Source organism: Cynocephalus volans, chromosome 11 (genome assembly GCF_027409185.1).
Source record: "Cynocephalus volans isolate mCynVol1 chromosome 11, mCynVol1.pri, whole genome shotgun sequence".
Taxonomy (NCBI): domain Eukaryota; kingdom Metazoa; phylum Chordata; class Mammalia; order Dermoptera; family Cynocephalidae; genus Cynocephalus; species Cynocephalus volans.
The window spans coordinates 1,781,052-1,795,087 of NC_084470.1; the positions used below are offsets into that span (position 1 = coordinate 1,781,052).

General features: G+C 39.1%; 1 protein-coding gene across 1 annotated transcript in view; it reads right to left on the reverse strand.

Annotated features, from left to right (window-relative positions):
* The window catches only part of DPY19L1 (dpy-19 like C-mannosyltransferase 1), a 124,105-nt gene that overhangs the window by 70,672 nt on the left and 39,397 nt on the right, over positions 1-14,036 (reverse strand). The window contains exon 7 of the mRNA XM_063114509.1: positions 2,216-2,273. Within this exon, the coding sequence (XP_062970579.1) occupies positions 2,216-2,273 (58 nt within the window). The remainder of the gene's footprint in view (positions 1-2,215; positions 2,274-14,036) is intronic.

The window sequence follows — 14,036 nt, forward strand, 5'->3', positions numbered from 1 at the left end:
TTCATGCTACACATTTCACAGTTCTCTTGTTAAGGCAAAAATTTTCCCGTGTAAAACCATCTGAGGGAAAAACTTTTTGAAAAGTACACCATATACTATCTTCGAGTCTAGTACAGAGTAAACTAAATAATGGATAAAGAACAGAAAAGCAAGTAACAATTCACAACCAATTTTTGGCACATAAGCCATTTACTCACATGATTAAAGTAAGTCTTCTAAGAAAGTAAGGTACCATTTAGTAACCCACTACCAATTCCAGTGAGCAATGCTCTACAAAAGCTCACTAAATACATGAACAGGCGCTATCAGAGTAAATGCTTCCCCACCATGTCAAAGTTACATACTTTAGGCAACTTTTTTAAAAATCATAAAAAGGTAAGGTCTGAAAATTTCATAATCTAAAAACCAAAATACATATAAAATTATTAAAGTTTTTAATTACTTGAGTTCTCACCAATATTTTAACCAAAACTGCAGTTTATGCTCTCAATTTTCATATGTCATTACACAAAAAGTCGCTTTTCCATCCTAAAGCTGCAGTTACATATAAGCACTTTATCCACTTGACTATTACAGTGAAACTGAAACTCTAACTCTAATAATATTTAATTTACCTTTTCCTAAGGAAGTGATGTCTAAGGACATTTAAATACACCAAATAGCTGAAAAGTATCAAAAACAAAAAATCCATCAACCTAAAAACATCAACTGAGTACTTTCAATTCCTCTGCTAAAATTTGAAAAGACTTATAAGGAATAATGTTCATGCTATATGAGTATCAAAATTATAAGAAAAACATAAGACAAGGAATTTATCAACCCCTAGTATACACAAAGCGTAATACAATACATCTCTGTGCTTAACAAACAGTGGTCTTTTTAAACGTATCTTGGCTCCAAAAGTATCAATAATCCCTTTCCTCCAATATCCTATTGTTAAGATACAATGCTCCTTTCTTCCATTATTAAGCAGTTATTTCCTGTTTCTTAGGTCATTCTCACAGAATCTGTGCTTCGAAATGTTTCAGGGTCCACACTATCAGGATGTGCAACATCCATCCACAGTCAGAAAAAGCCAAACTATTTTTTTGTGGGTGGGCGGGGGTTCTCAACATTCACTCTATGCCAATTACTAATGCCATGTTGCAATCATTTGTCAAATGCTCTAATCTACAAGACCACTTTAAACTTTACATTTCTGTGATTCTAAATACTAAGTATGTATGACTATTAGGTCAATATCTATTAGTAAGTCACCGATTAAAAAAAAATTATCGCAGACACTGAGTATATATAAAAGCATGAAATGATAAAGTCACTTTATACAGAGCAGGCTGACCTTCCTTTTTTTCACCTCATACTAAACTTACCATGAAAGAAATCTGGACAGAGGTACATTACTAGTAACTCACTTATAGCTATAATTAATTTAGAGGAAGGAATTCATTGGCATTTTGAATTTATCTTAGAATTTAATCTGAACTATAATAATAATACAAGCTAATAAAAGTAATTAATAATAATACAAGCTAACAACCACTTATCAGTTACCATGTGCCAAATATTGTTCTAGGCACTTAAAACATAAAAATTCATTTAATCTCTGCAATAATCCTACTATGAGATGGGTAACATCATTATGCCCACTTACAAAGAAGAAACTAAGGCACAGAGAGATTAAATGACTTGTGCAGGTTATACAGCCACTAAATGGGAGAGTCAGGAGTTGAACCCAGGCAGCCTGGATCCAGAGTCTATGTTCTTAACAATGATGTTCTCTTTAGAAAGCCCTTGGACACTTGCAAATTTATAGGTATAATAAAATATTTTGCAAAAGATACTTAGAAGTATATCAACGGTTAATACATTAAAATAATAGCATACTGTGTAGCTCTTACAATAAAAAGTTATCTCCACACGAGGAAGTTAACTATATCCATGGCTGGCTTATTTCTATTATTCCTAAAACAAGAGTTTTCACAGTTAAAAAATTGACAAATACCCACTATTTCTTCAAATTGCTAAGAGTTATATCACATAAGACATAAATGGTCATGATATGGTCATAAAAAGCTAACTTAAAATAAATGCTACTGTTTAAATTTTAAATCAAAAGAGTAAGATCAAATATTTAAAGAATGCTATTATATATTAAATTTAAAGAAGAAATCTGTATTTCAAGGAGCGACTCTGAAAGTATTTTTTGACTACCTACCTCCCCATGATTGAAAAAGAAGCACAACACTGTAACCAGGCCTCCCAATCGGCTGCCGCTGGAAAAGAGGATAAGAAATGTAACTCAAGTAACAGGAATTCAGGCTACTCCTAATAAACTCTTAAAGTGATATGACAACTTTCCAATACTACAAAAGGTTTTAGCCACTCTGTAACTCTCCTATGCTTATTTAAAAAATAGCTTATTTCCTCCAAAGTATCATTAGTCAAAGTAGGTTTCATTTTTTAAAAATCATTTGCTATCTTCAAAATCTACAGGCTCAGAAAAGCAAACAACTGAAAGGGAATAAAATATTCTTAATAGCCATGTTAGTGTGCATCATGCAACCTGATTTTTTTTTTTTTTTTTTCTTTAGTACCACATATTTCTTGTGTCCTTTAGCATTTCTCAAACTATTTTCCTTGGGACACATGATGTATGTTGAAGAAGTGCACGAAAGGGCTCCATCGTTATAAAGTTGGAAAATACCATACTGTCTACCTGCTCTTGGAAATTCACAAAGCACTTCAGCACATTGAAGAATTAATTAAATTCAGTATTTCCCAAACCCCATCCACAAGCTACTTTTCTACAGAACACATTTGGGTAACACTAGTTCACAGATAAAGTTTTATCTTTCATTTGCTCTCAGAAAACTGAAATAGAATACAAACATCAAAGTACGACAATCAGGCTTATTAACTCTAGCTAAGAAATCACAATGGTATGGTCTGGCAGTTCTAACAACTACACCTTCATTTACTCAGGTAAGAGTGAAGGATGTTCCCTTCTTTCCTCCAAGTTTGGGTAGCAGAAAGTAAGGCTGTTTTTAGGTTTGTTCCATCATTTCTTTCATCTTTACTCATAAGTTCTTCTTACTCTCTTTAGCTTTCTCAGAATTCTACTCAAATATCCTTCCTTTCTATGCATCTACAAGTATGTGTGTAACAGAGGGGTCAGAGAGGTGACAAAGAACCAGACACTGTATTTACTCTTGGGGATGTACAGAAGGAAAAGGGGAGGAGACAGAAAGCAGGGATAATCTCTGCAGCGAGCACATCTCCTCCCGGTACTCCTCCCAGAAGGAGACCAGTAGAGCTGGAGTCCCTAGCACAGGTGGCCTGTCAGCCTTAGCAAAAGAGGAAGATGGCACGTTTAGGGGCAAGTAGTTTGTGGAGTTCCAGTCTTCCCTACAGAGCAGGAGGCACAGCCACTTGCTGCTGAAGAGGAAAGGTGGCAGCACCTTGAAAGGTCTGAGGGAAGAGCAGGATGTCTGAAATACCATTTGCCTTTAAGGAGAGAGGTAACTAGGGAAGACAGAAGAGACACTGAGCCATCTTTAAGGGAGCAACTGAGGCTGGGGACCACAAATTTATAAGGTTACTAATTGCAGGACTGTGTGATTTCTCCCCACATTTTATCAGCCTAGACTGGCACAAATGAAATATAAAAGGGCAAAGAAACTGAGGATATTGGCCAGAAAGTGGCTGAGTGATGGATCACAGAAATAAAAGGAAGAGATAAGGCAGCTAGAAAGTAGAACAGGCCGGGAGCGGGAGCAGGGTTCTCTCCTCAGAGCGTACCACACCGTCTTCAACAGAAAAGCAAACAGGCTAACCCGAGGCTTCATCACAACTGATGAGACACTGGAAGGGCTAAGACAGAGCGAAGGGTTTAAATGAATAAATAACTTTTAATATTTTAAACTTATTTTAATAAGACAAAAAGTATAGAATTTTCTGTTAAAAAATAATAATTTCTTCCTTGTCATCTGCCCCCAATCCTATTCTCCCAATATAATCAAAAACATTTGCCTTTGTCCATCTTTCCAAATCTTTCTCTATAACCACATAATGTTCTTTATGTGATCATACTATGAATGAACATCCCTTTAAAATTTGTTACTTTTCTTTTTTTTTTTTTTTTTTTAAAAAGATGACCAGTAAGGGGATCTTAACCCTTGACTTGGTGTTGTGAGCACCACGCTCAGCCAGTGAGCGAACCGGCCATCCGTATATGGGATCCGAACCCGGGGCCTTGGTGTTCTCAGCACCACACTCTCCCGAGTGAGCCACAGGCCGGCCCTAAAATTTGTTACTTTTCTAATTAATCTATCATGAAGATTGTTCCTAATCAATACATGTAACCTAAGGCATTCTTTTTATAGATGTCAAATATTGCATAGTACAAATGTACTACAAACAATGTCAAAATAAACATCCTTGTACATGTAAATACTAGTGCTTTTATTTCCATAGGACAGATATAACTGTGAGACGCCCAAGTCGAAGAATGTGCACCCTGCCAGGGGCACAGTACCTGCCCCACCCCACCAGTGTATGAGGGGGTCCATTCTTCCTGTCACTTACAGTGGCATTGGATGTGCTCATTCCTTCTACATTCTGCCCTTGGGTGTGTGAAATCTTTTTTCTCACCATAATTTTGATCTGTACTTCTCCGTACTTGTATGGAACACTGTTTGAGTGTTTTGTTTTGTTTTTGACAATATGCATTTCTTTTCTGTGAAGCGCCTGTTCATATTCTTCTCCATTTTTCTATTAGATTGTCTGTTTCCATATTTAAAAATTGAATATTTGGCTGTCCTATGTACAACAAGGTATTTTGATATAATCCATGGTGTATTCTGCCAGAAAGAATTTTTTAATTTTGTATAGTTAAGTAAGTCAATATTTTCCCTTATTTCTTCAGCACTTCCCATCTTATCTGTCAAGGTATTCCCCACCTCAAAAATACAGATTTCTAAAATTTCCTCTATTTTGTTCTCTTGGAAATAGCCAATTATGCTAATACCACTTATCAAATAAACATTCCCTTAATAGTGAAATGAAATTCAGCCTTTATCATACATTAATTTCTTACAATGCTAAAATCTGTTCTAGTCCAGTCAACTGATTTAATGCCATTTTTTTTGCATCACAATATCTTTATTACTATACCATTACGGTAATTTTAACACAAGGAAAGAAAAGCTCCCCACCCCCAAGTACTCTTTTTTTTTTTTTTTTTTTTTTAAGGTGATTTTTCACCAACTTATTCTCACACGTAATTTTGTCTTAATCAGGCACCCCTCCAAAAAAAAAAAAAAAAAAAAAAAAAACAACTGTTGGGTTTCTGATCATAATGGTGTTAAATTTACACATAATTCGGGAAGGATCATCACTTGTATTATGATAATCCTGTCCATTCAGTGGTATAGTGTGTCTCCATTTTTCAATTCTAATTGTATTTCTTTAAACAAAAATTTTACGGACAAGCAATATAGCAGTTAAGTACCTAAAGCTAAAACATATAGAAATACCAAGAGTACATGATAAAATCTGATCATAGTGGGAGTATTTTAACACTTTCAAAATCTGACAGGTCATATAAGCCAAAGAATTTGAAGGAGATAATCAACAAGCTCAACCTTGTGCATATACATATATATATTGACCACACAAAGAATATACATTATTATCTTAGATCCCTGGAGTACCTAGCTGCAAAGACACCTCACTCTAATTGTAGTCCAAAACAACCTAAAACACAAGAAAGATGAAGAAAACACCTTGGGAATTTAATGTAAAATTCCCTTTTAAAAATTCCCTGGAACAAAGAGAACCAATACTGAAATTTTACAACTTTGATTTTTTTCAATGGCAAAGTAAAGGCAGAGAGAGAACAGAAAAGCCACGAATCCAATTTCCTGACCAAATCTTGGGTGAAGTTCGCCTAAGAAGTCTTACACCCTCACTCAATTGCCATACAACCTGTGGGGCACTGAGGCTGGACCCTGCTCTTTCCTGAAGACAGAGTAGTGTGACAACACTCGCTTTTCACCAAAGTACCAAAACACAGGTGACGGTATCTTCCATGAATTAAACTCAGCTTTGCTTAACCTACCATGAAGGCAGATTTTCTGGTACGCTACTGCATCTTGCAAAGCTGGAGGCGAGGATAAAATTTGCTTATTTACAAGGAATATTCTGAGTTACAATCATTATGAAATGATGTGACTTGCAATAAATCTAAAATAGTGTCCCAATATCTACCTCCCTCCCACTCTGATGTGTAAAGACTACCACAGAAGTAATTTTATTTTGCTAAACAGAAATGATGCAGTAACAGAATATTTTTAATTGTTTTAATTTTTTTCCATTAAAGTTGATCAGTTGGTATTTCAGCATTCCCTGGAGGTTCAAAAAAAAAGTCTTTTCTGCAATATTACCACCAACCATCAGAAAATATCAAAGCTCCCATTGTGCAAATTTTAAAACATCCTAAACTTGCTAAATATTTACTACATTTACTCATACATCTCATTCAAGCAGGCCTGGTTCAGAGCTGGGACCCTTCCCCTGTACTTATGGGTGCAGAGTCACTGGTACACACTGAGGAAAGAGACAGAAAGTAAAATAAGGAGTGAGAGTCAGGGAGGGTGAGAAGAGTTCTCAGCTTGGTCCCCTCCAGTCTTTCACAAGCAACTAATTAGTGCCTATTATTTAACTCTTTGTCTGCCAGCAGTAAATAAAACAATCTTTTATTTACTAGATTGTGAACTTCCCAATTCATCATGGCAGCTACCACAGAGCCTAGTACTGAGCCTGGCCCATGGCAGAGATTCAGAAGGTATCTGAAGGGTAAGCAATACATAAATACTATTCAAACAAAAGGCTGCTGGCATTCATTGTTTGGAACCTTGCAGTCAAATACACTGCACCTCACAGCGCTACTGTCCTTGGTCACCAGTAGTGACTGGCCCAGAGGTCAATGCCTGCTCGTCATCAGCACCGTGTGCTCAGTGGAGCCTCTGCTCTGACCCAACCACCACACTGCTCGACTCCCATGCAGACCTTTCCACTACACCCTCCAGAACCTTCCATGTTCATCATTCCACGATGAATAACTACCTACCCGACACACTCAGCCTCTTCCCAGATGCTTCCTTTCCCTCCTGCCTGGAAATATCCCTCTCTTCCGAGAAAATGTTTCCCCTGGAGCCTCCCTCCCGCTCTGCCTCCTAATGACTGAGAGTCTATCCACTTCCCTCCATCCCACCCCCATCACACCAGCCCAGGCCGCCATCACCTTCCCCCTGGATGCCTGCAACAGCCTCCTGCATGGCCTCCATCTCAAGACCTGTGCCCTATGCACTGCAGCTACTGTCATCTTTAAAGATAAATGGACCCAATCACACTACAGCCATCCACACAACGCTTCACAGGCACCCCACTGCTTTCAAGGTCAAATCCAAACATCTCCAAAACCCCTGTAAGGATCTGGTCCCTGCATATACCTCCAAACTTCTTTACTATTCTTCCTTCCACCCAAACTCTGCTCCAGCTGCATGGTGCTTGTCATGGTTGCTCAAATGAAAAGATCACACTGGCCTCAGTGTACAAAACAGGCTGCTGGGAGCTGAGGCAACCTTGGTGAGATGATGCTGCGGGGTCTGAAGGTGATGGTGATGGCAGAGAGAGAAGTGAAAGGACTCCTGGGCATTCTGAAGAAAGAAAATAAAGGGGGCCAACTGGCTGGCTCAGCTGGTTAGAATCACAGTGTCATAACACCAAGGACAAGGGTTCGGATCCCCGTACCAGCCAACCACCAAAAAAAAAGAAAGAAAGAAAATAATGGGACTTGGTGACTACTTGGTGTGCAGAGGTAAGAAAAGAGTAAAGTCATGGATACCTCCTAGGGGTCAGACTTGGGCATCACTGTGGATAGATACGTCATTTGCTGATGTAGTGAAGACATTATAAGGGTCAGGTTTGAGAGAAAAGATGCCAATATTTTCAACCAATAACTTTCATCAATTTATGAATACTAAACAGAAATACTTATCTTTTAAATATTCATATACAACTGTTGGACCAAATGGATTTGATTAAAGATGTGCTAGCAGGCCAAGTTAATAGAACATTCAAAAAAATGAGTAGCTGGAAAAGTTTGAGATGGTATAATTTACAGCCTAAAAAACAGACATGTTTTTTAGCTAAAAATCCAGCCTGTTAAAACAGTAAATGCTTGATTTTTTAAAATAAATAACAAGAAAATATCAGATAAGACAATGGAAGCAAAACTGGCATAAAGTATAAGAAATTCAACTTTTCCTTAAAACAGGTTGGGGGGAGGGATAGTAGAAGAGTAAAAAATCGATATCGAAAGCTGTTCTATTCTGCTACAGAGGCTAAAAAGATTCAGTACTTCACAGGTCACTTGGGTTGGATCATGGGAAGAAAGAGTAAGAAAACGGGTTATATTAACAATGACTATTCACTTCAGAGGTAAAGGGAGAAACTAACAAAATTAAAAAGGGCATTTGATATACATTCTAATCTTACGAGCCCTCAGGGCTTTCAGAACATATTTAGAAATAAAGTAGTTTAAAAAAAAAAAAAGTATCTCTCTGGTAACAAAGAAGCCACTCTGAACCTCCAGTGACAAAAGATGGTAACAGAGAAGAACAGAAAAGCAAAGATGAATGCACAGTCCTCTACAACTGGCTGGTTCCTTGTGTGAAAGAAAAGGCACTTTCTGCTGACGAGCTATGTCCACAAAAGGACGGCCAAATTTTCACACAGAAGCTGAGAAGCAATGGAGAACTGAGTTGACAGAGAAGGGTAAACGTTCAAAAGAAGATGAGATCAGGGTCAGTTCAGAGTGGCCACAGTGATGCTGAGCAGCAGACATTAAACATAGAGAAGTTCATGGAAAAAACCATTAAAAAGTTCTTCTTAAAAAGCTACCTCATCGCTAGAGAGGGAACAGAAAAGAGGGACAAGGAGTACTGGGCCCTGCCTAGGTGAGTGGCGCTTGGACCCTCACTTGTCCAAGTGTCCACACACGAGGGGTGGGGGATTGTCCGGATGTCACTTCTGCACTGTGGTGGTGAAGAGTCAGATGCACCTCCTTGACTCTCTCTCCTGTCTGCTGGCCATATGCAGAGACCACTGAGGCTGAGAAAGGAAAGAGCTACAAGACGAAAGGAGCCTGGGTCTCCCCGACAGAGCAGCATAATTATATGGGCCGAGCCCGTGGCGCACTTGGGAGAGTGCTGCGCTGGGAGCGCGGCGACGCTCCCGCCGCGGGTTCGGATCCTATATAGGAATGACCGGTGCACTCACTGGCTGAGTGCCAGTCACAAAAAAACGACAAAAAAAAAAAAAAAAAAAAAAAAAAGAGCAGCATAATTATAATCTGACCGTTCTGTAATAAAAGCCACTGGCCAGTAAGTCCCACCCACCTCACAACCTTCTAACTAGCTTTTACAAGCTACCACATTCTTAGATGTAAATGTTGAGCTATGGATCACCAGGCTGGGGGGAAGATTTCAATGTGAAAAATTGAAATACTGTAGTGGACTGAATTATGTCGCCCCAAAACTCCCTGAAGCTTGAACTGTCTACCCCAAGTTGTATGTATTAGAAACTTAGCTCCCACTGTGATTGTTAAGAGGGTGGGAAATCCTATCACGGTAATTGAAAGGTGGAGCCTTGAAGAGGTGATTGGATTGAAGGTAGGACTGTGCAGTGGTGAATGGATTAAAAGTGGTGGTCAGGGGAGTGGTTCTGGAGCTTTAAAAGAAGAGGAAAGTCTGTCTCTCTGCTCTCTCTGCTTCCACCATCTTGCATTGTGAGACACCTGGGTCACTGTCGCCAACACCAGATGGACTGGACTTCCCAGCCTCAGAAACTATAAGCAATAAATTTCATTTTCTGATAAATTACCCAGTTCCAGGTATTTCTGTTACAGCAACACAAAACCAACGAGTACAAACACAAAGTCAAGGAGATCTGGAGGTAACAGGGACAATGTAAGAGGAAGAAGAAATTCTGGAACTCAAAATTCTTTAGGAAAGTTGGAAATCTCACAGACAATAAAGCATAACAGATAAAATAAGTAAGAAAAACTCTAAGAAAATAAGATTTCGATCCAAGAACTCCAATATCCATATAATAGGATTGAGAAAACCAGGAAACAATGGAGAAGAGAAAGTCGTCAAAGCAATACTAGAGAAAGCTTTCCTCTGAGCTGAAGCATGGAAGTGCTCGGGGGCCAGAGCCCGCAGGGGATGCCATGAGGAGGAAACAATTTCTGCCACATCGTGACCATCAGGACACAGAAGATGAAAAGATGAACCCAAAAGCTGCCAGAGGGAAAAGCCAGCCCCACACGATAGGAAGCAACAGCAGAGCTGCAGCAGACTTGTGAAAAGCTACACAAAATCTTAGAAGATGGGGAACAAAATCGTCAAAGTTCTAGGAGAAAATAAAAGTCAGTAACCACACAAACCAGTAAATAAGTGTAAAAGTAAAATAAAGAAATGTTCAAATATGCACGATATGTGTATTTTAAAACTCCCAAGTACTCTTTCTTGGGAACCAGCTGAGGACGTGATCCTCCAAAATGAAAGAATAAATAAGAAAGAGGCCTGTATAGGGTTCAAGGAACAATGAACCCAATGCCAGAGAGAAAAGAGGAATTCTCAGGACAGTGTTGAACAAAAGTCCCAGGGAGCAGCTGAGCAGCAAACTTGGAGAAAGACCAGTCTAGGCCGGAAACAGGAGACAGAAGGCTCCAGAAGGGAGGCCCCAGAGGATGGGGGTGTGAGAACTGAAATAATGGATTTTACACATTTGATAAAATACAGTCATCCCTTGGTATCCTTGGGGATTAGTTCCTGGATCATTCACGGATACCAAAATCCATGGATGCTCAAGTCCCTGACATAAAATGGCACAGTATTTGCAAATAATCTCGCACATCCTTCTGTGTACTTTAAATCATCTCCAGGTGACTTACAATACCTTGTATGATGCCTACACATCACTTCATTCACATGGATTCAATGTAATACTTGGCACACAGTGAATTTAAGTTTTGCTTCCTGGAACTTTGTGTAATTTTTTTTTCCCAAATACTTTCAATTCGTGGTTGACTGAACCTATGGATGTTGAATCCATGGATAAAGAGAGCTAACTGTATAAAATTGTGTACACAGTTCAGTTGTGGATTATGAGGAACTAAACAATATATAGAAAACCAAGGAAAACAAAATATTAGACAATTATTAAGTATAGGAAACATTTTAAGTTGCCAAACAAGCAATTATTTACACTACTTGACACAGCAGTGAACAATACGAGTGGACTAATGTTTCCATGCTACCACTGCTGCGGTTTCAAAGGTTTGAAAGTGGTTTTCTCTGGACAAGGGATGGGGGTGCTGGGGGAGACAGGTGGGGCAAGGGACTGCTGCTATGTTTTATCATAAAGTCAAATGACACCAAAAGATATGTATGTACACACAAAATAATGAAAATTAATTTTAAAAACAAACTAATAAGTAGCATACCCAATTGTAGAGCACATTAATAGAAAGAAAATTGTTTAATAAACTTATTTGGAGACCAGTTATTTCTCAGACAAATAGCTACAAAGAACAAAATCATAAAAACGTTCCAGACAACATTACAACAGATGTTCTTATTCACCACCAAAAGAAATAACATAGTTTATTTTATTAATTTTGACTTGAAAATCATTAGAAGAGAAACTTTACAAAAAAACAGATTGTAAGCTGCCAAACCATCCAAAACTATGGAGTTATAGGCACAATTCTGGAAGGAGGATGATGAATTGGGGGAAATGTGCGATCACAAAACTACGAGGGGTCTTCAAGAAGTTCATGGAATAATTCGTAGTATCATTTAATTCGATCTTTTGATAAACTTTTTGAAGTACCCACACGGACATCTTATGAAACAGAAATGCCACACACAGTATGTTCCCTTTCATTCCAATTCATAAAGTTTCAATGAAATGATTCTAAAAAGAATTAACTGGTGAGGAAACTATTAGAATGATTTCTAAATCACATGTAAGATAGCTAAAAATGGAACGAAATAAGATCCTGATAAATGGCAATATTAGAAAAAGAAAACTTCTAAATATGAAACTAAAATAACCAATGCATATAGAAATACTGGCATTAGAACAACAAAATCCTGGGACCTCAGAACCCTTAAGAAATGAACTATTACAGAATAGTAATATTCTGGAAAATAAGAATGGAAAGAAAATGGAAAGTCTAGGTCCTTCTAACTGCCGTTTACTATTAAAATATTTTAAATGAGGGTGATGTCATCAAGATGGCAGAACAGACAGTCCCCACGATTACCATCCCCCACAATCAACCAATTCACAATTATTAAAGAGCAAAGTCTGCTAACCTGGGACCACTGGAGCTCGGAAGGAGGGGAGAAGAGACCCACAGAGCTCATGAAGGCAGGAGAAGCCATGGCAAGGGGAAGCAGCAGCCACTCCAAACGTTTCTAGCCTCGGCTGTTTCAGGGCTGGCCCTATGAGAGGCGGGAAGAAGCTGCAGCACGCGGAGCAGGAGCCAGCAAAAGCCACAGCTGAGCTCTTTGTGAGAATCTGCCTGGAGTCCGCAGGGCAGAAGAGGGCCTCAGAGCACACCGTACAAGCCCCCAGGCCAGCAAGACCACTGACGGGGTTACCACGGACCACACAGGAGCAAGGACCACAGCCAGCTGAAGAAGGGAACCTCCCAGAGGCTGGTGAGTCATCGCGAGGGACCCATGAATGTACTGCACCACGGGAATCACTTGGAGTGCAGGAGGGAGACTGGCCCGCCAGGAGAACATTGGGGTACAACGTGGGCAACAGATCCTCCTTCTGTGATCAGCACAAGCCCACTCAGTGGAGGCTGGTCGGGGGCGCAGTTTGCCGGACTCAGTCCCAGGCCAGAATTTCCACACAGCCCAGGTGTATCTGACCTCACAAGACCCAGAAGTAGCTGAAAGGCCAACAATTAAAATTCAGTCCACACAAAAAGCTTCCCCCAGAGAACCAGCGCAAAGCAGCAATTTAGCACAGCCACAGAGCTCAAGTGTGGGTCCCCACAGGAAGTTCCCCTAATCTTGAATTAACGAAAACCACAGACCAAAGACAAAGCTCTGATGTTAACCAATAAAGGTCTAACATCACCAAAGACTAGATGAGGTAGCAGTCTCCTGAAATGAACAGGCACCAGTGAAAAGACACAATGATCAAGAAAGAACAGAGAAATATGACACCATCAAAGGAAGCAAACCAAGCACCAGCAAACGGAACCAGAGGAACAGCAGATTTATGAAATGTCTGACAGAGAATTCAGAATAATCCTCTTATGGATGTTCAGGGAGTCACAAGAAAATACAGACACAAAATTTAATGATATCAGGAAAACAATCCAAGAACAGAATGAGAAACTTGACAAAGGAATTAACTCAACTAAAAAAAATTAAATAGAAATTCTAGAAATAAAGAATACATTATTTGAACTGAAAAACATGAGAGAAAGTGCCAACAGGGGACTTAATTGAACAGAGAAAAGAATCAGTGAGCTCAAAGACATAATATATGAAATTACCAAATCAGAGAAGGAAAAAAAAAGAATAAGAAGAAATGAAACAGAAATACAGCAAATATGGGACTCCCTCAAGTGAAATAATGCCCACATAATTGGCATACCCGAAGGAGAGGAAAAAGGAAGAGATGTAGAAACCATATTCAAGAAAATAATGGCTGAAAAGTTCCCAAGTACGCAGAAAGATGACAACATCCAGGTACAGGAATCCCAGAGGTTGCTAATCAAATTCGATCCAAGGAGGAATACCCTGAGGCACACCATAATCAAATCATCAAAAACCAAAGGCAAAGAAAGAATACTGAAAGCAGCAAGAGAAAATAAACACATAACATTCAACGGAGTCCCATTACATCTCTCAGCGGATTTCTCAGTGGAAACCCTATAG